This window comes from Rhea americana, unplaced genomic scaffold (genome assembly GCF_003343005.1).
Source record: "Rhea americana isolate MKP2758 unplaced genomic scaffold, rheAme1 scaffold_257, whole genome shotgun sequence".
Taxonomy (NCBI): Eukaryota; Metazoa; Chordata; class Aves; order Rheiformes; family Rheidae; genus Rhea; species Rhea americana.
The window spans coordinates 71,744-94,804 of NW_028186376.1; the positions used below are offsets into that span (position 1 = coordinate 71,744).

The 23,061-nt window shown below is 59.3% G+C and overlaps 4 protein-coding genes across 15 annotated transcripts; 1 reads left to right on the plus strand and 3 right to left on the minus strand.

Annotated features, from left to right (window-relative positions):
• The first annotated feature begins 3,919 nt into the window (after nucleotides 1-3,919).
• On the plus strand, nucleotides 3,920-5,106 carry TBX10 (T-box transcription factor 10). Its single transcript, XM_085307388.1, has 5 exons — nucleotides 3,920-4,053; nucleotides 4,137-4,238; nucleotides 4,464-4,635; nucleotides 4,793-4,948; nucleotides 5,035-5,106. Exons 1-5 carry the CDS (start codon nucleotides 3,920-3,922, stop codon nucleotides 5,104-5,106), a joined length of 636 nt encoding a protein of 211 aa, XP_085163514.1.
• A 782-nt stretch (nucleotides 5,107-5,888) lies between these two features.
• TCIRG1 (T cell immune regulator 1, ATPase H+ transporting V0 subunit a3) lies at nucleotides 5,889-13,015 on the minus strand. Of its 2 annotated transcripts, none has more exons than XM_085307285.1 (20): nucleotides 12,963-13,015; nucleotides 12,354-12,523; nucleotides 12,058-12,136; nucleotides 11,676-11,905; nucleotides 11,471-11,565; nucleotides 11,192-11,318; nucleotides 11,022-11,104; nucleotides 10,517-10,610; nucleotides 10,206-10,418; nucleotides 9,618-9,768; nucleotides 9,362-9,501; nucleotides 8,872-9,029; nucleotides 8,705-8,795; nucleotides 8,494-8,612; nucleotides 7,975-8,188; nucleotides 7,328-7,444; nucleotides 7,137-7,247; nucleotides 6,911-7,031; nucleotides 6,631-6,802; nucleotides 5,889-6,546 (listed from the first exon to the last, which is right to left on the minus strand). In XM_085307285.1, the coding sequence occupies exons 2-20, from the start codon at nucleotides 12,468-12,470 to the stop codon at nucleotides 6,465-6,467; spliced, it is 2,514 nt and encodes an 837-aa protein (XP_085163411.1). In that variant the 5' UTR covers nucleotides 12,471-12,523; nucleotides 12,963-13,015; the 3' UTR covers nucleotides 5,889-6,464. The 2 variants fall into 2 exon arrangements, with proteins under 2 accessions (XP_085163411.1, XP_085163410.1); XM_085307284.1 differs by having other exon boundaries at nucleotides 11,471-11,568.
• A 624-nt stretch (nucleotides 13,016-13,639) lies between these two features.
• On the minus strand, nucleotides 13,640-16,599 carry NDUFS8 (NADH:ubiquinone oxidoreductase core subunit S8). Of its 7 annotated transcripts, none has more exons than XM_085307296.1 (7): nucleotides 16,500-16,599; nucleotides 15,608-15,698; nucleotides 15,472-15,534; nucleotides 15,242-15,331; nucleotides 14,482-14,654; nucleotides 14,125-14,253; nucleotides 13,640-13,887 (listed from the first exon to the last, which is right to left on the minus strand). In XM_085307296.1, the coding sequence occupies exons 2-7, from the start codon at nucleotides 15,642-15,644 to the stop codon at nucleotides 13,756-13,758; spliced, it is 624 nt and encodes a 207-aa protein (XP_085163422.1). In that variant the 5' UTR covers nucleotides 15,645-15,698; nucleotides 16,500-16,599; the 3' UTR covers nucleotides 13,640-13,755. The 7 variants fall into 7 exon arrangements, with proteins under 7 accessions (XP_085163422.1, XP_085163421.1, XP_085163418.1 ...); XM_085307295.1 differs by having other exon boundaries at nucleotides 15,608-15,719; nucleotides 16,458-16,551; XM_085307292.1 differs by having other exon boundaries at nucleotides 16,458-16,550.
• A 259-nt stretch (nucleotides 16,600-16,858) lies between these two features.
• LOC146594506 (aldehyde dehydrogenase family 3 member B1-like) lies at nucleotides 16,859-22,269 on the minus strand. Of its 5 annotated transcripts, none has more exons than XM_085307290.1 (11): nucleotides 22,144-22,269; nucleotides 21,678-21,796; nucleotides 20,611-20,773; nucleotides 19,620-19,730; nucleotides 19,414-19,534; nucleotides 19,146-19,231; nucleotides 18,871-18,952; nucleotides 18,198-18,584; nucleotides 17,489-17,655; nucleotides 17,208-17,307; nucleotides 16,859-17,089 (listed from the first exon to the last, which is right to left on the minus strand). In XM_085307290.1, exons 3-11 carry the CDS (start codon nucleotides 20,770-20,772, stop codon nucleotides 16,896-16,898), a joined length of 1,410 nt encoding a protein of 469 aa, XP_085163416.1. In that variant the 5' UTR covers nucleotide 20,773; nucleotides 21,678-21,796; nucleotides 22,144-22,269; the 3' UTR covers nucleotides 16,859-16,895. The 5 variants fall into 5 exon arrangements, with proteins under 5 accessions (XP_085163416.1, XP_085163414.1, XP_085163415.1 ...); XM_085307288.1 differs by having other exon boundaries at nucleotides 21,678-21,818; XM_085307289.1 differs by lacking the exon at nucleotides 22,144-22,269 and adding an exon at nucleotides 22,007-22,137 and having other exon boundaries at nucleotides 21,678-21,818.
• Between the last annotated feature and the right edge of the window lie 792 nt (nucleotides 22,270-23,061).

The window sequence follows — 23,061 nt, forward strand, 5'->3', positions numbered from 1 at the left end:
GAGCCCTTGCTCACCATCACTTAGGCTTTGCTGGAGAGGGAAGACCTCTGGGAGGCTCTAGGTGACCCATGTACAAGACAAGGACAGAGCAATAGTACTGCAGCCACCTCATCTGCCATCTGCCACAGACAGGACACCTAGGACCAGCTTTTCCAAAGCCACTTGCTTTAATGAAGAGGTCACAGAGGAGCCCCAGCTCTTGAGGAATTGTGATTCCATCAGGCAGGTCCCAGCTCTGAAGTGCCTCATCCACCACACAGGCTCAGTGCAGACACAGTCCTCTGGTTTGACCACCACTTTCCAGCCAATAACCCAATATAGGTGCACCAGAACAGGCATGTTTTGTGGCTCCTTCAACATGCACCTACAGAAATCCTGGACACTCCAGGTCCAAGCATTCATTGTATAAATTACCTGGCTGAACTAGGAAGGAACATGGCCTCCAGTTCAATCCCTGTACATAATGTCCCCTCTGCTACTCCCACCTGCACCCTATTCTTCCTTTCTCTTGCAGGCAGGCAGTCTCACTCCCCATCCTCAACCATGGCATAGCCTCTTCTCTGGCCTGCCTTGTTACTATGGGCTGCTTTKGTAGGGCCAGTCAGTGCTCCTACATGTTCTTCCAGGTGGTGTCTCCTGGCCTGGTGTGGGATATRAGGAGGGAGCAGGCTGTGTACAGTGATTCTTATCCAGCACCGGAGCCCGAAGCCCATCACTTCTGCTGCTCTGTGGGTGTAGTGTCTGCTTCAGCGCTGCTGCTATGCACCTGAAGGAGAAGCAAGGTAGGAGAAGCAAGGGATCAGTCTGGCACTGGAGCAAATGTGGGGCTGGCAGCACTCAGGGCAGGAGAAGCCCAAGGAGAAGGCTAGAGTAGGGGCTCCTGGGGCATCCTGAGGTGCTGCAAGGGGAGCAGAATCCACAGAAAGACCGTGAGCGTCCTTACATAGAGCTAGTCTCAGCATCTGCTCCTTTTCCTTGGGTTTGTCCTTTGGTGGCATCCATGAGATCAACCCCAGCTCTTGTGGCCAGTGGGACAACCCCATCTAGCATTTCCAGGGACAGAAGGCAGCAAACTCAGATACATACCTAAAGAACCCAAACCCAGCAAAGCCCATAGGTCCAGGGGCAGGGATGGGGGTAGACAGCACAGGGCTGGGCAGGCACCCACCAGCCAGAATCTCCCCATGGATGTTTTCAGCCTAGTAGTGAGACCCAATCCTGGTAGCTCATTAACAACCTGCCATGCAGATGCTTGGTGGACAGTCATCCCATAGCCTTGGCCTCTCAGACAATCCTCCCGAGCCCTGGCACTCATCACAACTGTGCTCATCTCTCCTCCTTCCCTGTGCCCTGTAGCCACAACTCAGCCCCATTCATCTCCTGCTGTCAACAGTGCTGGCAGCTCCCGTCTCTTGCCGTCGGGTAGGTATTGAGTGTAAAGATGAGGAGGTGTGAGAGGTGGCGCAGGCGCACTGACAGGAAGATGGATGGAGGGGATCTGAGCCCTGGGGCTGAGCACAGACAGAGCTAGTCCTCATCAGAACTAGCACTGCATAGGTGGGCTCAGAGGGTCCCCAGCACAGAAAGCTGGAGGCAAGGGGTCAGTCTTCCCTGCAGAGGAGCAAGGGAGAGATGAGACTGCTGTTTGGGATTCAGCTAGGGTGGGCTGGTAGGGAGGACTGCTTGCACCTCCCCAGAGCCACAGAGGCATTACATGAACTAATGAAATGTTGTGAAGGCCTCGAAATACTGCTGTGCTTTTTAATAATGGGTGCTGATGGCAGGCTGTCGGATGAGCTGCCAGAGGCTGTTGCATGAATAGCTGAAACGTGCTAAGAGCCAGGATGGTGTAATGGAGGGAAACATCCACCTCCAGCCTCATATTGCCTCTCTCAGCATCCCTTAATTCAAGCAGGGGTCCAAGGGAGTGACTCCTCTACCACATCTTGCCACCAGCTTGCTACAGCAAGGGGGCTGGCAGCAGTCAGCAGCCAGGCTGGCACACAGAGATCAGCTTCTCCCATCAGCCCATGCCTGCATTCTCCATCCCCCTGCCAYGGTGCTTTCTCGCTGGCACAGCACCTTTGCATCTGTATGCACTCAGCCCCTCATGTACTGCACCTGCTCTCACACCTTCAGCAGCCCCCTTCTTCCTGCTCTAGGGCTTGGGGACTGCCTGGCCCCCATGATCTGCCCTAATGTGAAAACAGCCAGATGTGCCCCCCCCCGCCCAGGTTAGCACCACCCCATGATCAAGTATCCCASAGCTCAGCTGTCAGTGCTGGTGCCAAGCAATGGGCTTGGCCACGTGAGCCTCCCCACTGCCAACAACCTGCTTGTGGTCAGAACACTGCTGCCATGGCCTGCAACTGCCTCAGTACGGCAGTGTACTACCACCCCTGTTCAGAACTGGGGGCTTGATGGGCCAAACTGTCCTCCTGGAGGAGGGAGATGGGCCTGGGCAGATGTGCAAAGAGCTGGAGCCCTCTCTAGGGGATGATGATCTGGTGAGACGATGACTTTGTCACTGGGAAGGGAAGCGGCTGTGGGGCCCCAGGAAYCTGTATTCTGCTCACAAGGGGAGCTGGGCAACCAGGAGACAAATCCCATCACCARCACCAGCCTGGCCTTCTCCAGGGTGACAGGGTCAGAGCAACCCTAATGTCCCCCAGATCCGATGTGTTGTATGAAATGGCTAAGGAGACAGTCTGGCTTTGCTCCAGAAACAGGCAGATGTGGCCCTCCCTGGCCCAGGATACCCCTGCCCCTTGATCAAGAGYGCCAGCAGTGATCCCAGCCCAGCCTGGTCCCATCCCAAGGCCACCACCAGCTTCCCGTCCATCAACAGCTCATCAAGGCACCAAGGCAGCCTGCTCTGGGAAAGGGGGGATGTGCTCTGCATAGCCACAAGGCAGCCAGCCCCCGAGGACCAGTGCTGCTCTGTCCTGCTCATCTCCACACTGCGCAGCCAAGGCAGTGGAGTCTCCACCCCCAAGCAGGAGGATAAAATCCTCAGCACACACGTGGGGGACTGGAGTCCAGAGCTGGTGCTGCCCTGTGCTACGAGGGGGTTTTGGGGCCCCACTGCGCAGAGCCAACAGCCGGAGCCACAGCAGCCTCTCACCCACTTGCTGCACTCATGACAGGTAACACCCGCCCGCGACAAAGCTTCTCGGGTCCCGCTGGTGGCATCCACCATGCCTCAAGCTCCGGGTCCCCCACACTTCATGTGCCGTACGGGAGCCCAGAGTGTACCTGCGGTGACAGGGTGCATGCAGCATGTTCCGGGAACCATGTGCAGCTGGGCTGCCAAAGGTCAGTGCATTGGTTGTGGCTATCTTGCCATTCTCTGTCTCCTCAGGGATGAGCAGGAGCTGGTGCCCTAGGGCAGGAATGGGGGCAGCTCACATAGGCAGGATATTGCATGGAGCTCACAGCAGCAGCACTAGTGACCTTGTAAAAGCATGTGGTTGTAAGGAGTCGGGGAAAACACACTACACCTAGGGGCTTGCGGGCCTGGGGGTCCTGAGGATAGCTGGGTCCTCTCCCCCACGTCAGTTTAGGGAGGATGAAATGGGGTATTTAGTAGATTAAGCAGAGGGGCAGGCTGCATGGGTTTAAATGCCACGTCCGAGAAGCAAGCAGAGACATAAGAGCAGAGGGACATGCCCAATATGTGTATTCATCCCTATGACCGTGAGAGTGTTCTAGGGACTGTGAGGGACCAGGGATCCCAACCCGGCAACAAGAGCAGTGAGCCCAGGGTGGCAGTGAAACACTCCCTTGGTCCTCCACAGCCTTCCTCGCAGCTGGCCTGAGCATGCTGCCAGGCGAGGGGAGTCCCTTACTTGCCAGCCCTGAGTGGGCAGGTGCCACGGGAAGACCCTGCCTCCTGGGGCCACCCCCAGCGGGCACTAGGATGGAGGATGAGAGGCTGGGATCCAGCACAAAGAACCAGCGCGTGTGCCACGTGGCAGTGCAACTGGAAATGGGCAGCCTCTGGGAGGAGTTCAATCGTCTGGGCACTGAGATGATCGTTACCAAGGCAGGGAGGTAGGTGCAGGAGTGGAGGTAACAAAGACTCTTGGGTCCTTGGCACCCAGGAGCACTCTCCTCCAACTTCTCCCTTCCTATAGGAGGATGTTCCCCACCTTCCAGGTGAAGCTCTCAGGGCTGGACCCACTGGCYGATTATGTCTTGCTCATGGATTTTGTCCCACTGGATGACAAGAGATACAGGTGGGGACCAGGGCACCTGGGACCAGGACACATGGAGGGGTGGTGGTGAAAGGCCTAGCAGGGTCCCTGGCTGTTGCTGATGGCTGAGAAGGGTCCATGCTCACCCACACCCCTTCTGCGGGCTCCCTGCAGGGCAGGACTGAGTGGCCAGAACTCGCTGCAGGATCCAGCTCCATGCGAGGTGGCCACATGCTTGCTGGCACTCAGCCACCACCATCCCCACAGATACGCCTTCCACAGCTCATCCTGGCTGGTGGCAGGACGGGCCGATCCTGTGGCACCTGGCCGTGTCCACTTCCACCCAGACTCACCTGCCAAGGGAGCCCAGTGGATGCGGCAGATCGTCTCCTTTGACAAGCTTAAGCTCACCAACAACCTCCTGGATGATAACGGACATGTAAGAGCCCATAACCTTAGGTGGTGGGAGTTGTGTGCCAGGGCAGGGGCAGGAGATGGAGCCCAGCTCCAGAAAGTGGCTCCATGGTGGGGAGGAAGGGCCAAAGGAGAAGATGTGGCAGACAGGTATCCATCTCATCTCTCCCCACTCTGCCCAGATCATCCTCAACTCCATGCACCGGTACCAGCCCCGTTTCCACGTGGTCTTTGTGGACCCCCGAAGGGACAGTGAGCGCTTTGCCCATGAGAACTTCAAGTCCTTCAGCTTCCCTGAGACGCAGTTTATGGCAGTGACAGCCTACCAAAACCACCGGGTGAGCCTCACAAAGGGACCCTGGGGCACCTGCCCAGTTGGCCACCCACACTGGGGCATCCCTTGACCACACTCCTCCTATTGCAGATTACACAGCTGAAGATCGCCAGCAATCCCTTTGCCAAGGGCTTCCGGGACTGCGAATCTGAGGCCTGGTAACCATCCCCTGCCACACCACCACAATGAGGGGCTCAGTGCCACCTGCTCACCACCCTGAGCCCACTTATCTTGTACAGGTCTGGGGTGGCAGCAGGGCCCCTGCTGGGTGCACTGACACGGACACGGGGGGCAGCACTCTCCTCACAGCCAAAGGACAAGCATGAGAAAGGTAGTGGTGCTTGGAATGAGGGCTCAGGCTGGTCTCCCACAAGTCACAGGCTGTGCCGACACCACTCTACTTTTCTCTCCCTCCAGGGGCTCCCAGGACCCGTCGGTGCAGTGGGGACCTGGTGCCAGCCGTGCCCCGTGAGCCAGCCCCACTCCACCAGCCAGCTCTTGTCCCAGCAGCAGGCACCTCTGGCTTTCCAGAGCTGCCTGTGCCTCCATATCAGTCCCTCACCTACCACAGCGTGTATGTGGGAGCCAAGCCCCGTGCCATGCCCTACTCCATTCCCACCTTGCGGGCAGCCAGCTTCCACACACTCAATGTCTATGGGACAGGACCAGCACCCACCTTTGGCTATAGCCAGCAGTGAGGCAATGCCAGGAATCAGCCCCTGTCCTGCTAGGGTCGCATGCCTCCCTCTGGGCCCATGCCCCCCCATTCCTTGCATAGGGGCAGACAGGACAGGCCATGCCCCATGCCGACCCTCATCCTCCTCTGAGCCCTGCCGAAGCAGGTGGAAGAGGGGCAGTGTGCTGGGTATGGAAACCTCTGGGCTGGGTGCTCATGAGCCTCCTGAATCCTAAGGGCTGAGCTGAGAGCAGTCAGAGAACAGCACTGCTTGGATAGCTTTTATTTGCTGCCAAAGGAAAGTTTCCCAGGGCATAGTAAGGCTGCCCAGACCAGAAGAGTGGAGGAGGGTACAAGCATCACTGAACATATCCTGCATCCAGCCTCTTGGTGCCCCCCTCCCCAGCATACCACCTTGGGACGGGATGCAGCCCTGCCTCATTGCACCTGGGCAGCCAGCATGGACTCCCCTGCACAGGATCCTCAGGCATCCTTCCTGCCACCCCAGGACAAAGGCAGCAAGTAGGATGGAAGAGAAAGGGCAAAGTCAACACGGGATTGGGTTTTCYGAAGCTCTGAGCCCCCCTACTTCCATCACGAGGGCATGGTAAGGCAGGCAATTCGGATATTAGGGGTAGCACAGCACCTCTGGCTTTATCACCACTCTGCCAGGTCCCCACTCACTTGTTTGCCATCATAAAAGAGAAAGGAGAAAAAAAAGATAAACTGCTCTGGGCTAGAAGAGAGGGCTCTGGGAATTAGCAGCCAGGCAGGACCAGCAACAGCATCCTTGCAAAAGGCACAAAGGCAGCGCAGCAGGGTGGCATGGCATGGCACGGTAACCCTACTCCCAGACGTCGGGCGTGAAGGCAAAGGGGCACAGCTTGTACCCAGCACCCACGTAGAACTTATTCTGAAACTCCACCCTGCCAAAGAGAGGGGACAGTCAGAGCCGGTGGGGGGACACCAGTGTGCCTGTCCCCCTCCCAGTGCCTCTGCTGGGGGCTCACCAGTGCAGCCGCAAGGCATGCAGGAAGGCTGAGAGCCCCTCCATCACCAGCAGGATGGCCACAGTGAGCACAGCAAAGAAGGCGAAGACTGGCACCAGCACGACACCACCGACATAGTTCAGCCTCACAAATCCATTGCGCATCACCATGTTCCAGAGAACCTCTGACAGCTCTGTGGGATGGGCACCAGTCAAGGTGAGGCTCTCCCTAGCCCCAAGGTGCTGGGTAAGGAATCCCAGAGCATGCAGAGGGGAGACCGTTAGGGCAAGGGAAGACTCACGTGCATGCGCCAGGCTGAGGGCCCAGAGACGCAGATAGGATGCAGTGTTGGAGATGCAGCCCAGGCAGTACTCAATGGTATGGATCGCCTGGTGCATGAACACCTCGGAGAACTCAAAATGCTGCAGAGGCACAAGGTTTGTGGGACATCAGGCGGGCATGGCTCGCCTGGCTCTGCTACCCTTCCCAGCAGTGCCAGGCTCAGGTCCATTGGCTGGAGCCCTCACCTCAGCCTTGTAGACGTGTGCCCCACTCTCTACATCTTCCTTGGTGGCATTGACAGAGTTGCCAGCCTCCTGTCCCTCCAGCAGTGGCTCCTGCTCCCCCCTGGTCATTGGCTGTGCAGGAACAAGACCTAAGGTGAGACCCTGCTGCATCTCCCGGCTCCAGCCAAGTGCCCCTCTGGCCTCAACCTTACCACAGAGTGGCCCATCCACTGTGAGCGCTGTCGGCAGTACAAGTAGAGGGGTGTTCCCAGCAGCAGGACAGGCACTGCTGCTAGAGCCAGCACCACCAGTACGGTCTGCACAGGCACCTGTGAGATTAGGGGAGAGTCCTGAGTGGTACCCCACAGTTTCCAAGGTCTTGTATCCAGCATGAGATGTCATCTCAAGGTCCCCTCAAGTGACCCCAGCAGCCCTGTGCCCATAATCTGGGTTCAAAGCACTCGATATCTTGCCTCAGCCAGGCAGCTTCACCAAGYTGAACCAAGAACAGTGGGAGATACACTGCTTGCAACACAGGCTGGCTGCCCAGCAGGGCTGCACACGCAGAGGGCGCCATGCGGAGGGGTGGGCTGTGGAGAAGCTCCTCTTCCCAGTTCTGTGTCCAAGGCTTGTGCACCTCATCCCAAGCATGGGACACCCATCCCCACTGCTCCAAGCCCCCCAGAGCTCCCTGCTGCTCCCAGCATTGCTCAGCATCCCTGGCTTGGCAGCGTTCCTGGGTGAGCACAGGACTATACAAGGCAAAGGGGACAACACAGCACATAAAGGCCAGCCAGAGGATCAAGCTAGAAAGGAGAGCTGGGCCCTCCCATGGCTGCCTCGTGGCAGAAGGCACTACCTGGCCCTTGTAGAGCGGGAGGTTTTCATCATTGGAGGTGAAGAGGAACATGTCGATGAAGTGGATGAGGATGCTGGGGGCCACCATGGAGTTGATAGCACTGAACTTGATCCACTTGTAAAAGATGAGGAAGACAAGGTAGCCAAAAAGGGCCAGCAGGAAGACCATCTCGGGCAGGAACTCCAGCACCAGTCGATGTCGCTGCTGGAAGTGCCTGGGCAGAGAGGGGCACCACCGAGGCTCAGCCTGGCATGAGATATGGGATGCCCTATGCCATCACCCTATGCCCACATGGGCAAGGTGCCTCTCATGGAGGTATTGCAGGGGGTCTGCACAGCGCTTGCACCATAAACTGATGTAGGACACAGGGCTCCTCTTGCCTGTCCCAGTCTGGTGCCAAGGCCAGCATCAATCCTGCAGGGATTGCTCTGCCCTAAGAAAGTCATGCTCTGGACCTTTAGCAGAACTCAGGTGGGTGGGGACGGCCAGAGCCCACAGGCACAGTGAGGGGAGACTCACACATGGTTGAAGACCCCCAGGAGGACACCAAAGCCCATGTGTACAATGCCCAGCACCACAGACATCTTCATCTTGAAAGAGTTGAGGAAGCTGAGGTGGTTGGTGGCCAAGCTCCAAATCTGCCCAGGGCAAAGGAGAGTGAGGGGGTGAGAGACTCAGCCGCTCTGCTGAAGGTCCTGTGCCATCCCGTCCCCCCTAGAGCCCCACTCACTGGGTCGATCCCAAAAGGGTAGGGCCCTTGGAAGACGCCTGTGATGTTGGGGTCCAGGGTGAGGGACGGGTGAGTAGCGAGGTAGTCAGAACTGTGGGAAGAGCGAGGGGGCATCAGTACAGGGGGGAGGGCTGGTTCTGGAGGCTGCAGGGGGGCAGGGGTCTCACCTCCAGGAAGAGTGGTTGGCCATGGTGGCCACGCTCCAGGCTGAGGGGAATATGACAGTGGCTTTGCTGAAGCACTCGTTGTAAATGAAGCCAGTGTAGATAGAGAAGGCCCCCATGAGCAGGATGAGGTAGCGCCCTTCAAAGAATGTCAGCCAGATCTGGGGGTAGCAAACATGGCTCCCACATTGTTCCACAACCTGCCCCACACCACTCTCCCCTGGTACGGCCTTACACACAAGTCCTGTCCCACACTACCAACCCTGCTCCATGCTGTCCCAGCCCCACCCCATCAACCTCATTTCATCTCACCAACCGTACCACACATCAACCCCATCCCACACCACCTACTGCATCCCATCCAAACCTGCCTCACCCCACCAACTCCATCTCCCCCCACCAACTCTGCCACACACCAACCCGTCCCCACATCAAAGCTGCCCCACACCAACAAYCCCATCCCATGCCACCAGTCCCTGTAGGCCCTGTTCACCTCGTTGCTGGCCTGCCGCAAGCTTGGGCTATTCTCATACAGCACCATCCAGAGGGCAAACAGGAACATGAGCAGCCCATGACCCACATCCCCAAACATGATGGCAAAGATGAAGGGGAACGTGATGATGGCATACGGTGCTGTGGGGTATAGGGACTGTGTTACACAGGACCCTCCTGGAGCCCTCTCACCACCCAGGCACTGCTCCTGAAAAGTCCATGGCCCCCTCACTCCTGCTTGGGGCAAGAGTCCTTACCGGGGTTCACCTCCTGGTAGCTGGCCACCCCATAGGCATCCACAATGCTTTGGAAACCAGCAGTGAACTTGTTGGTGCGGATGAGCGTTGGGGGGCTCTCTGAGGTGGGGATGCGCTGCACGAAGCACTCCACACTTGAGCCACTCTTGTACTGCAGGGGAGGCACCCAGTGTATGACCCACAGTGCCCTACTGCCCTTGCACCCACACAATGTGTGGGCAAAAGGCCAGCAACATCCCTGAGCAGGTCTCATCCTGCTGCAATCCAGGATTGCAAGCTCAGCACAGGGCATGTGCCATGGCATAAGGGCTGGACCAAGGAAACTCAAGCTTAAGGGGAAGGCACAGGCACACAGGACACCAGAGAGGTATCCCAGTTCCTGGCAGAAGGGGTACATATCACCATAGGCACAAGAAGTGGGGTTCATGTCCCACCATGGACACAAGATGTAGGGGGTGCATCCCTCCCTGAGCATGAGGTGCATCTAGCAAACCCTAACATGGAGGGCATGGGACTCTTATTGATTCCTCACACAGAGGGCAGAGGGGCACCTACTGCTCCCCACATGAGGGGAAAATGGGCACCTACCGATCCCTGGCGCAGGGCGTCCTGCACCAGCGTGAGGTCACGCACAGGGCACCAGACTTCTGCGATGAGGCACTTCTCAGTGACATCAAAGCTGCATTGGTTGAGGACAAGGTAGATCGCCTTCATCTTCTGCACCCGCACGCGCCACGTGGGCAGCACCAGCACCACCTTGTCAAGCACCTGCGCCAAGTACTGTTCCGTCTCCTCCAGTACCTGTGAGCACCCAGGCCAGTGGGTCAGGGACAAAGGGGTCCAGGTTACCCCCCCAGCTCACCGCACATCTCCCTCCATTCCTGCAGTGTCCAGCTCACCACACTGAGGTCCTGGATCTGGCTGAGCAGCCTCGTCAGGGTCTCTGTGCGGCTAGCCTCGCTCTCAGGGTAGAGGTACACATGGCAGTGGAAGCTGGGACAGACACAAGCATGTTGGGGGATGCAAAACACTCCCTGGAAAAGCCCAACCCATCCCTGGGGCAGCACAGGGATGTGATCTGCCTGCAGGGAGGCATTTGCCAGGACGTCCATCTCTGCATCCCACAAGCCTCCTGGACAAGAGACCAACTGGGGACTCAAGACAGCACCTCCCTTGTGACATCCTGGGAAAAGGAATCAGACGATGGCACTGAAGCAGATGGGCAGACATAAAGGAAGGGATTCAGGCCCAGGTGGCACCAGGAAGGGATGGGTGATGGGATCGAGTCTTGCTAAATAAACCTTTAGGCAGCAAAACCGTGTGGCATTGGGGAGTGGGTGTACATATGCCACAGGCTTTGGGGACACGGTGCAGGGCATGGGGGCAATAGAGCCACTCACTCACCAGTCGGAGATCTTGCGGATCTTCTGCCCTATTTGCTCACCCCAGTAGGAGATAAGGAAGATGACCCAGGTGATGCTCTCGCCCTGGGGGCAGTGCAGGCTGCATCAGCCACAGCCAGCCCCAGCACCCCCTCCCCCAGCTACCCCTCGCTTTGGCACCTCCACACTCACCGTGGCTGGGTCCTCCATGGGCTCAGGCATCTCCACAAAGTTAGCGATCAGGTAGCCGCGGCAGGCACGCCACAGCAGCCGCTCAAAGGCACTCACCCGCCATGGATGAATGACACCCGCCACAAAGCTGCAAGAGTGCAGATGGAGCAGTGAGGGTCAGGCATGGACCCCAGACCCACAACCATGCCCCCAGCCCCTCTCCAAGCCCTGTCCCCCTGCCCTACCCATGCCCCTTGCCTCATGGCCCCTCTCTTTGAATGTGTAGGAGCCCACATTTACTTGATTTTGCGGTCAAGGTGCTGGCTCACAGAGGGGTCGAGGATGGGCTCACGCTCAGAGTGGGCCCGGGGCCGAGGTGGGGAGCCCAGTGGTGCCTGCTGTGCCAAGGAGCAAAGAGATGAGGAGAGCAAAAGAGAACACCACCACAGCCCCTGAGGGAGTGCTGGGTCCCTGTGGCCCCATTCTCACTGTGCCCCGGACCCACCGGGAGGCTGGTGAAGCGCTGGCCCTCACGTAGGACATGCAGGTACTCGCGCAGCTCTTGGAGGCGCCCATGCAACGACTCTCGGTTGCGGCTGACTTCACGCAGCTCCTGTGCCAGCTGCTCTGACTGCTCCTGGATGTACAGGGCATCGCGGGCCAGCGGGGCCGCCGGGTTGTCTGGGCACGGTCTCAGTACCCGCCCAGCCTTGCGCAGCTCCTGGTGCAGGAAGGCTGCAGAAGAACAGTCAGGAAAAGGGCAAAGCAGGTGGCCAGGGCACTGCAGGGCTGCCCTGCCCCCAGGAGACCCCAGCACCCTTCCCAAAAAGGCCCCTTCTCTATGCTACCCCCAACTCAGCAGCCTCCCAGGGCTCCCCAATGCTCACTGAATGTCTTCTCCATCTCCTCACAGCGCCGCACTTCACCCACAAACCGCCGCTGGAAAGCACTCACACTGGGGTTCAGCTGGGGAAGGAAGAGACCAGGGTCAGCGTCAGCCCCAGCAGGTGTGGAGCTGGCCAACCTCACCACATCCCCCCTGCAAATAGTGTACCCCTGTCCCACCTACCCCAAGTCCCCTGTGCTCTGGGTACCCCATTTCACCCACCCCAAATCCCCTCACCAAGCCCTGGCATAGCCCCCCCCCCCCCCCCCCCCCCCCCCCCCCCCATCCCCTACGTACGTCTCTGAACTCGAGCAGCCCCCGTTCGCCCAGCTCACTGACACAGGTGTAGGCTGAGGCCGATTGCAGGAACAGCTGGGCCAGGCAGACCTCCTCGCTGCGGAAAAGGGAGCCCATGGTGCTGCCGGCACTGCTGCGGTGCGGGACTGCGTTGGCACCAGCGTACCCGCCTGGAGGGAGAGGGAAGCACGTGGCAGTGGAGCGTCAAGGCCAGGCTGTGTGGCCCACAGGATGGAAAGCGAAGGAGCACGTCCAGTGGCCTAGCTAGGGTCAGGTCTTGGCACTGCTGGGGCAGCAAGCCAAGCTGCAGCGCTGGCAGCCAAGCCACCCCAGACCAGCACCTGGCTGGCGACCTGAGGCTGCAGCTATGGGGGCCGAGGAAGTGACTCACTCGAGTCACAAGCAGCTTTTTCCCAGTGCTGAGGTTGCAAAATACTTTCCAGCCACCCTCCCCGCCCCCCAGCTCAGCTGCCTCTGAGTCAGGATGCCCGGGAGTGAAGAGCCAACCCCCCACTTCGGGGAACCGGAGCGGCTCCTGCATCCACCRGGGATGCTCGGGCGCTGCCGGCCCTGCCGCACCGGGGGCAGCCCGGCGCCGCCCGCGCCTACCCTGAGCGTGCACCGCCGGCACCGGGGCCGGGGCCGGGGCCGGGCTCCGCACTTCCTCTTCCCCAGGAAGAGCCCGGCCGCGGAGGGAGGGACCGACCCGCCCGGCAGCGCAGCGCCGAGCGGGGGAGCACCGGCACCGCCGGGACGCAGCACGCCGGGACGCCCCCCGCAACCGGGTCTCCGGGTCCCGATCTGCACCCCCCTCTGCCCTCCACACCCACAGCGCCGGGGTTCACCGCCAGCCCCGCTCCTCCTCCCTCCCGGGCAGGGCTGCCCCCCCGTGGCCCCCGAGCCGGTTGCAAGCACCGGCCACCACTCCGGTGTAAGGCACTGGGGCCGGTCCACGGGCCCTTTGACCTGCCTGCCGTGCCCCTCCTCGGGTTGTGCCCACTCCCTACTTCCCTCCCCCTACCCGCCCCCATGCCCTCCTGCAGCTTTCCCCGACCTGGATGCTCTCCTCATTTCTAGACCCTCCTGCCTGGGAGAGGGAAGGACAGGATGCTGGTGCCCAGGGATCCCTGTACCCTTCCCAAGATGCAGCTGCAAACCTGGGGCTGGCAAGTGCTGAAGGGGCCATCCAGGGCCAGCAGCTGTACCTGTGCAGGGGGTTCAGCCCCCACTCCTGTCCCCCCTCACCCAAAAGCTACAAATAAACAGACACATGGAAAAGCACAAGGTCTGGGTTAGGAAGGGGCCAGGGTCCCCAGCACAGACGGCCGTGGCAACACCCCTAGGCCCTTTATTATGGGAGCAGGAAGAACACAGCATGGGCACGTTGCACAGGGTCCAGCAGTCACCGGTACAGGTAATCAGCCTGGATATTGGCTGCAATCTCAGCCTCCCACTTGTCACCATTGTTGAGCAACTTCTCCTTGTTGTAGAGGAGCTCCTCGTGTGTCTCCGTCGAGAACTCAAAGTTGGGGCCCTGCCAGAAGCACGATAGGAGAAGCTCTTCCTCAGGCCCAGCCAAACCTCTTGCCTCCCCTGGCAGGAAGGGCTGGTTTGGCCCTTCCCTCCCGCTTCCCTGCTCCAGCCCCTGGTCTTGTAGARCACAGCCATTGTGCAGCTCTGCTGCCTGTCTCCACTTTTGATGCAAAGGTCTGCAGGCTCTGCTCCTCTCCTCACCRCCAGGCAGAGGTGGCAAGCTGGGCTCCCCACTCACCTCCACAATGGCATCCACAGGGCAGGCCTCCTGACAGAACCCACAGTAAATGCACTTGGTCATGTCGATGTCGTAGCGAGTAGTTCGGCGGCTGCCATCCGCTCTTGGCTCTGCCTCAATGGTGATTGCCTGGCACAGAGCGGAAGGGACGCAGTCAGCTCCTGCTCCAGCACAGAGAGGAACAGCACTCTCAGGAACACCACTGAGCCAGCCTTGAGAAGGGGGAACTGACCTGCCCAAGAAGCCAACTCTCTGTGGCCCAGCAGAGCCCTCAGACCCAGAGGCAGGAAGGCAAGGAGTCAACTCAGGCTGGGTGCCCTGGGGAGAGGAGGAGGGGGACTCCCCATGGATACTCACCTGGGCTGGACAGACAGCCTCACAGAGTTTGCAAGCAATGCACCTCTCCTCCCCAGATGGGTAGCGGCGCAGCGCATGCTCCCCACGGAAGCGGGGACTCAGCGGGCCCTTCTCAAAAGGGTAGTTGATAGTGGCCGGTTCCCGGAAGAGGTAGCTCAAAGTCATGGCTAGGCCTGGAGGGAGACAGAGAAAGTAACTTACTGCCTGCTCAACAGGGGAAAAGCACTGGACTCCTCACAAGATGCCACAAAGGTGGCAAGAGGCCACAGCATGGCATGCATGTGGAGAAGCCAGGAGAGCTGGATTTGTTTAGCTTACAGAAGAGCAGGTACTGATGTCTGCAAACTGCCTAATGGATAGTTAGAGAAGACCTTGGTTCCATCTTCTCTCAGAGCTGCCCAGTGACAGGACGAGGAGAAACATGCACAAGTTGCAACAAGGGAAGCTCCCATTAGAACAAGAGAAACATTTCCCCATGAAGGTGGTCACAAGCTGCAACAAGCACCAGAGAGAAAGAATCTCCATCCTTGTAGATGCTCAAACTTGACTGGATGCAGCCCTGAGACACCTCACCTAGTGAGACCAGCTACAAAACAATGGATCAGACTGAAGACTCCTGAAGATCCCTTTCTGCCTCAGCTACATACTGTACTGGACAACAACATGACAGCAGAGGCATGGCATGCAACATTACCATGGGGTCTTCCACACCAGGTGTGGAACTGCACTGCCACAAGCTGCCACAGGATGTGGGGCTCACCTCGGAAAAGCTCTGTCCATAACAGGGTCTGGGCAGCCCGATCAGTGATAGACTTCATGTCCATGGCTGGGTCCTGGACATTCACATACTCTGCAGGGAGAGAGATACCATCCCTGCTCTGTGTGGAGTGTAGTGGGAAGGAGATGCACAGAGGCAGCCCCTGCAACAATGCCACAAGGGACCACTGGCACAGCCCAAGGAAGCAGGTCATGTCAGGCTCCAGTACTCACTGTAGGACTCCCTGGGGGCAGTGGTGCTGAGGGGGCGCAGGTAGCACAGACTGGCTGGCGTGCCTAGTGGAACAGAGAGGAGTCAGAGATAATTTGGGGGGGGTGGGGCAGAGTTGGTGCCCAGCAAGGCCCTTACCTSTGCGGGCAGCCTGGTACAGCAAGCGCAGTGCCATCGTGTCCAGTCCTGCAGCAGGGGCAGTGGCCTGTCCTGTCACTCACTGCCAGCCCTGACCCCGGCAGGCACCCAGCTGGCACCACAAGGCTGGCACCCACTGAGGTCCAGGTGCCAGCCGGGATGGAGCCAGCCACAAAGGCCCAGTACCAGCAGGGTCCTGGATCCCCCACTTCCCATAAGTGATTGAGGTACCCTGGCCACCACCTACCCACCAGAAGAGACCCAGACATCCTGAGCTCCCCCCTCCCCGCTCCCACAAGGGATCCAGGCATCCTGAGTCCCATGAGGGGACACAGGTGTCCTGCCCCTCTCCTCCCAGAGAAATCCAGGCATCCTGCYTCTCCTCTTCCCACAGGGGATCCAGGTATCCTTTCTATGCCCCCCGCCCCCAAGGTCCAGATCCTGGTATCCTGAATTCCCACTTCCCACGAGGGACACAAGTGTCTCCCCCCTGCCCCCCACCTACCACAAGGGATATAGGCATCCTGCCCCACTCCCAAGGGATCCAGCCATCCGCCTCCCCCTCCCACTGCTTCCCACGAGGGATATAGGCGTCCTGGTCCCCAGTCCTCCACTACAAGAGACTCCCAAACCGCAGGCTCCCTCCTCCACGGGACCCTTGGCCTCCTTCTCCCTCCCCCCGCCCCGCACAAGGGGACCTAAGCGCCCTGCCCTCCCCCTACCCCCCGCAAGGCACCCAGACGTCCTGACACCCCCTCCCAGAGCCCAAAAGTCTCGAGTACCCCCTTCCCAAGGGACGCAGGAGTCCTGATCCCCCCACCCCGAGCCCTCGGGCCGCAAGTATCCTCACCGCCGCCCGCCGAGGGTTCCAGGTGCTCGGGTACCCCCTTACCTCCCCCCCAAGGACCTAGGCGTCCTGACCCCTGGCCCGCCCCCAAGCGAAACGCGCAGGCGCGCTCTCCAGCGGCGCCTGCGCAAAGGGGTAGCTGCGGTCACGGGACCAGGGAAAGAGGGGGCGTGGCGTGGCTGGGGCGCGCCGGGGTCACAGGCCGCAGCTTGGAGTAGGGGACGGGCCAACCAGCGCTCAGCTCGCCTCTCATTGGCTGCGCTGCGTGAGAACGGGGAGGGCGGCAACGGACAGGCGGGAAGGCGGCAAGGGAGACTGGCTGGGGGCGGGGCTGAGGGGGTGGGAGGGGCGGCGCGGCGCGGTGGGGCCGCCGGTTCGAGCCCGGCGGGGGCCGGCAGACGAGCTTGGCAGCCGCGGTGGTTCGGCTTTATTGCAGGCGGATCAGAGGAGGGCGCAGGCGGTAGCGCGCCTGGTCTCGGCGGCGGCGCGGAGCAGCGGGAGCCGGCGCGAGGCGTAGGGCGGGTAGCGCAGGGTGTTGAGGGCCTCCCGGCCAGCACCGCGGAGCAGGGTGGAGCGCGGGTGCGAGAAGGTCTCGAAGGTGAACCGGCCATGGTAGCGGCCCAGGCCGCTGTGCCCTGCAACGCACAGCGCTTCAGCTTCCAGCGTGCCCAGGGGCAGCGGGGGGGSCGAGCTGGGAAGGCTCAGGCCTGCCGTCCCCTGGCAGCAGGGACAGGGGGACCCGGGCGGCCATACCGATGCCGCCGAATGGCAGCGAGGTGAGCGTCATATGCATCATGGTGTCGTTGGCACAGAAGCCACCGCTGCTGGTCTGCTTCAGCACCTGCTGCAGCACCTGGTTGGGGGGATGAGCACAGGGCACCCATCTGCACTCCCCACTGCCTGGGAGCAGAGCATGCCTGGCCCAGCACCCCTCCGCATCCCTCCCCCAACCAGGGAGAAGGCCAGGAGAGGCCACTGCCACTGCTGTCAGGGAAGCCTTGGGCCTCTTGGCCCAGCTTGGCTCCTACCCATACCTTCTTGCAAGAGGAGAAGACGTAGAGGGCCAGTGGCTGCTCCCGAGCATTGATAAAGGCAATGGCTTCGTCCACATTGGCCACAGTTAGGATGGGCAAGATGGGCCCAAAGATCTCCTCCTGCATGATGGGGTCCTTTGGCTGCACATCAACCAGCACTGTGGGAGCTGCAGAGAGAAAGTAGGCCAGGAAGAGCAAGTACAGTCAGCTGGACCATGCCTAGTGGTGTATAGGCCCCAAACAGCTTTGCTGCATGCAGCAGTGACTGCCAGGGCCCCAGCAGGATCAGGCACCCAGGGCACTAGTGYAAGGTCAGGCATATGGCAGAGATTAGTTCAACTGCGCCTTCAAAATTGCAGAGAGGCTGAGAGCAGCCAGCAAAAAGCCTTTTTGCAGATGATGATGGGGCAAGTCATGACTTAAGCTCAGATCTGCAGCAACAAGTGACAATATGGATGCGACCTCGAGGCAAAGCTGGCCTGGGGTCTACAGGTGAGACAACACAGAAGAGGGGAGGAGAACTGAGGAAAGAGCTCAGTTGTCATAGCAGGGCCTCACGCAATCAGAGTGCAAATACCAAATTCAGCCTGTGCTGCCTGTGATGTGCCATACTTGGTGGAAAGCAGCCACAGTGGGGGGGGACCGAGACCCCTGCAACCCTATCAATACTTCTGCCCCATGGCCTGGTCATGCAGTCCTGTGCCCTCACCGATATAGCGCTCCTGTTCATCTGTCTGTCCTCCGATAGCCACACGCCCGCTGCTCAGCAGAGCCCGGATGCGCTGGAAATGTTTGTCCCCCATGATGCGGGCAAAGTCAGGGGACTCCTGGGGGTTGGGGCCATAAAACTCAGTAATGGCCTCACGCAGGGCAGGCAGCAGCTTCTCCTGCATCTCCACGCTGCACAGTATGTAGTCAGGTGCCACGCAAGTCTGCCCTGCATTGAAGAAGCGCCCCCAGGCCACCCGCCTGGCCACGTTGTGCACTTCACAGGTGTCAGACACGTAGCAGGGGTTCTTGCCTCCCAGCTCCAGCGTCACTGGTGTCAGGTGCTTGGCAGCAGCTGTCATAATGATCCTGCCCACGGAAGAGTTGCCTGAGGGCAGGGAGAGCAGTGTGAATGTTCAGCCCTATGGTTCAGGCAGCTGGGAGCTGTGGCCTACAATCGAGTCTCCCTATAAGGGCTAGAGAAAGCTKGCACAGCCTGTCCCTCTCAGCTCTCACCCACTCTGAGTGTAGCCAGAGTCTGAGATTGCAAAGCCCCAATCACTGCCTGGCTTGCTGGGGCTCTGGGGATGAGCTGGCCACTGCATTCACATCCCCATCTTGAGGAAAGGCAGGGATGGKGTGGGAGCAGGGGACCCAGGCCCCTGCAGGTGTACCAGTGAAGAAGATGTAGTCGAATTTGTTCTCCAGTAGTTTGTTGGTCTCTTCCACACCAGCTGTCACCACAGCAAAGCAGTCCTGCAACCCAGACAGCAGGGGAGTGTAAGGCCTGAGCTGGGCAGGAGTGGAGTAAGAGCATTGGGAGGGAGACATCAGCTGAGCATCGAGCAGTAGGGATGTGGCACAGCAGCCATGAGAGGGGCACATGCCTGGGAACAATCCTGCTATAGGCAACAGAGAGGAAAGGGGCCAGGACAGAGATATTTCCTACCTTGTCTAAGTAGTTGGGCAGCGTCTCAGCCACTAACTTCTCCACATCCTTGCTGATCTCAGACGGTTTCATGACGACACAGTTACCTGCAGGACAGGGGCTCCCTCCCCATAAGAACCTCACTCTTGGGGAGCAGAGGGCTTGCTTCTGGTACAGGACCACCACCCTCACCCCCTGCCTGCTCCAGGGAAAATACTAGACTACCCCCCATGCTGAGGTCCTGGCACCTGGTGACCTCCAGCACAGGGGAAATGCAGCCCAGACTCACCAGCAGCGATGGCTCCGATGAGGGGCACCAGGAGGAGGTTGATGGGGTAATTCCAGGGAACAATGATGAGCACCACCCCATATGGGTCCTTGCGGATGAAAGCTGAGTCCAACTGTGTCACCTGGGGAGGGAAACATGGTGTAAGGAATCCCCAGTTCCCATCCTATGCCTCCTCGGCTCAGACCTGCCTGGCCACTGGCCCTTACCCAGTTCTTCTCCACGTATTCATCCTTCATCCAGGTGCCCAGGTTATTCAGTGCATGGTTGAGCTCACTCCTGCAAATGGAGATCTCGGAGATCTCCACTTCAAAGGGGGGCTGGGGACATAGAAGAAGTCAGCACAGTGCCTCCCACCACAGGCACAGCCCCAGAGACACCCTATGGAGATGGCTGTTCCCCCAGCCCCGAACACAGAGCCTGCTGGGCAGCCTTAAGCAAGGTGCTACCAGCTCCAGTGTGGCAGGAGACCCATGGCAGCATCCTGTGCCCTCAGAGTGGCAAGGATGGGCCTCCGCAGGGCACAGCCACCACTCCAGCAGGACACTTTCGTCATAACGTGCTGGCATGCCTGCCTGGCTGTGCACCACCCTTTGCCAGCAGGTTCCTAAGGCATGTCAAAAGTCCTTGCTTGAAGATATGTGTTTAGTAACTCAAGAGCTTCAGCTGCTCTAGATGGCCACACAGTGCAGACATAGCTGCAGAGGTGGTGATGGCAACAAAGGCCCCAAATTGCTCTGAGCAAAGGCTACCCCAGGGCTAATTTATTCCATTTCTGTACAGCCAAACACAAGTTGCAGTTCATTTTCCCTCCCATACCCTGGGAGGGCTTCCAAGGGCTTCCTCCAAAAGCTAACAGCAAAAAGCAAAAACCACCAGCAGATGAGTCTCATCAAGAAATACCTAGGAAGCAGCAAATCAACAACAGTTAGAAAAAACACTTTTGTTCTGCTGTGCAAATAGGCAGTGAAGAGGCAGGCAGGAGGTGGGTGAGGTTTCCAAGTCTCCTYTGCAAGGATGTGCCCAGACATGTTCTGGGAGCTGAGAGGGTGAGCCAGGCACCCAGTCCTCCACTGCCAGGGCACAGCTGCCCGATGCCTTTGCGTATGAGGCTGCCCTGTGGATTCCCCTCCCCCCCAAGCTGGGGGTTGTTGGCAGGAATCTGGAGGAAGGCACTGAGCTGCAGGGTTATGGTCTCACCTTGCGCATGTCAGAGGCCAAGGCGTCCAGTATGTCCTGCTTCTTCTCATCCAGGAAACGGCCCAGGGCCTCCAGCTGGGCCACTCGGTACTCCATAGGGCGCGTCTTCCCTGAGAGCCAGGCTGCCCTCAGGCGGCTCACCAGCCCCGCATAGGGGTTCATCCTGTGAGGGGTGCAAGGAGAGGGCTCTTGGGGTCCCGTCCAGAATAAGGAGATATCACTCATGTAGATCCAGAGCAGGAGGCTAAGACCCAACTCCGATGAGTTTAACCCCAAGGGGGTTAAATTCAGAGGCATCTTCTGGATGGTGCTGCCAAACTGCCCTTGCTGTTCCATCTGCACAGAGAGCTCAGCCTGACCTGCAGACGTGCGAAGCTGCCTCATTTCCCTCTCCCCCAACTAGCAAGTGGACATGGGCTTGCGGTGCCAGCCCAGTGGCACAGCAAAAGGGGTGGCATGGCAGGGAGAGGACTTCCCCCTGCCCCCAACACAAACTGGACTGCAACCTGGGAGGATGAGGACCAAAGAAGGAGCCAATCCATCACATCCCTCTGCTCTCCAGTGCACCATGCCAGACACAACAAATAGAGCATACAAATTTTGTTCTCAAGAACCGGCGGAGGGTGCAATTTATTGGTTTTGCTGGTTTTGTAAGGCAGATGAAAGTTCTACCTTCATTTAATGCCAATCCTCATCCCAGGCTCAACAAGCTCAGCATCTGCCACTGCCCCAAACCACAAGTATAGACAACCCCAGGGAGGGGGACTTCAAGCCTTTGGAGGACACCCAGAGGTGCCAGAGCAGGGTTTCCTGTGACAAGATGGCAAGATGAGGTGAGCAGGCTGGGAGAAAGGAGACTTAGGGCAGCTGGGGCATGGAGGGAGGAGCCCAGAAATGAACCCTGCCCTAGTCAAAGGAGGAAAAAAAAAAGGAAAGAAAAAAAAAAGAAAAAGGCAGAGCAGCAGGGAAAAAAGGCAAAAAGCAGAGAGAGACTGTGCAGGAGAACTGCAAGCCTAGAAGGGCTATGGCTAGTGGACCTCATCCCCACTTCTGGGCTTGTCCCTTACCTGGCCCCCTCCTCCAAGCTCCCTGCCGATCCTGGACCCAGACTCCTGCAGTCTGAGGTTTCCGTGCGCTACCCCTAAGCTCTTTTGCCTTGGTTTCAGCGTCTGAGGGAATCGCCAAGCTGCAAGTTCACCAGAACAGGGCTAGGCAAGATAAGAGAGGGAGGGTGAACTGCGGGCAGGAAGAGGCTGTTGTGCTAGGGATCGCCCCAGTTCAATTCAGGAGAAAACCCTTGAGTCAGAGGACTAAAACATGCTCAAGGGCAGGCCTGGGGGCTGGGAGTTGAGAGCCMGGCGCTGCTGAGGAGCTGGTGCAGGGAGCCCTGACCTACCCCCACAACAGYGCCGTTGCCAGCGCTGGGCCGATCCCGGATCAGGCCTGGCTGGCTGCCGGCCACAGAGGAGTGGCAGGCTTCGCCGCGCGTCTCCGGGCACAGCAGAGTAGAGATGCTCCAAAAGGAGCCCCCACCTCTCAGCAGCCCTCTCCTCCCCGCATTGCCTCTTCTGCAGCGCATGGAGCCGGGGGCTGTTGGGCCAGGGTGGTGTCCGCAGGGTGCCAGGGCAAACCCGGAAGATCAGGCACGGGAAGGGGAGGAGTGAGGCGGAGTGCTGCTGGGGGGCACCAGCAGGAGCTGGGGGGGGGCAATCTGGAGGCATGTGGGGCATAGGGATGTGTGAAGCAGAAGGAGGCATGTGGGACTCAGGGAAGAGTGAGGGACACAGGAGGCATGTGGGGTGCAGGGAGGCAAGTGGCATACAGGGGGTGTTGGGGTACAGGAGGTGTGGAGGACATGGAGGGGATTGGGAGTCATGGGGCACACAGAGCATGTGGGGCACAGGTGGGTGTGGGGCAGAGGAGGCATGGGCACAGGGGGGTGTGTGGGAACAGGGGTGCAGGACACAGGGAGATGTGTGGRGTGCAGGAGGCATGTGGGGCACAGGGGCATGTGGGGCAGAGGTCTGTAGGGTACAGGAAGCTTGTGTGGCACAGGTGAGTTTGAGGTGCAGGGAGGTATGTGGGGCACCAAGAGGCATGTGGGGAGTGGGATTCATGCAGGGTACAGGGAGGCATGTGGGGCACAGGGGGCATGTGGAGCTCAGGACATATGTGAGGCACAAGAAGGCATGTGGGGAGCAGGAGGGTATTGGGAGGTTAGGTGATAGCGAGGCATGTCAGTCACGGGGGCATGTGGGGCATAGGGCTTTGTGGGGCACAGGAGGCACAGGGAACAGCGGTGTTGTGGGGCATGAGATATATGGAGCTAAGGACGTTTGCGGAGCACAGCAAGTCGTGTTGGTCACAGGAGCATAGGGGTTGTAGGGGGCATATGTGGTGAAGGGGGATGCCCCACCCCTACCTGCCCTGGGTCCTGCCCCCCCCCCCCCC

Coding starts and splice junctions, on each gene's coding strand:
- TCIRG1 (XM_085307284.1), bottom strand. CDS start 12,470: ATGGGCTCCCTTTTCCGCAGCGAGGAGGTCTGCCTGGCCCAGCTGTTC. Junction 10,611..11,021: donor ATCCGCAAGATCTCCGACTG/GTGAGTGAGTGG, acceptor TGTCTGTCCCAG/CTTCCACTGCCATGTGTACC. Junction 9,769..10,205: donor ACGCCCTGCGCCAGGGATCG/GTAGGTGCCCAT, acceptor CCTCCCCTGCAG/TACAAGAGTGGCTCAAGTGT.
- LOC146594506 (XM_085307290.1), bottom strand. CDS start 20,772: ATGAACCCCTATGCGGGGCTGGTGAGCCGCCTGAGGGCAGCCTGGCTC. Junction 19,232..19,413: donor CATCGGAGCCATCGCTGCTG/GTGAGTCTGGGC, acceptor CCTGTCCTGCAG/GTAACTGTGTCGTCATGAAA. Junction 17,090..17,207: donor GCTGCCATTCGGCGGCATCG/GTATGGCCGCCC, acceptor TGTGCGTTGCAG/GGCACAGCGGCCTGGGCCGC.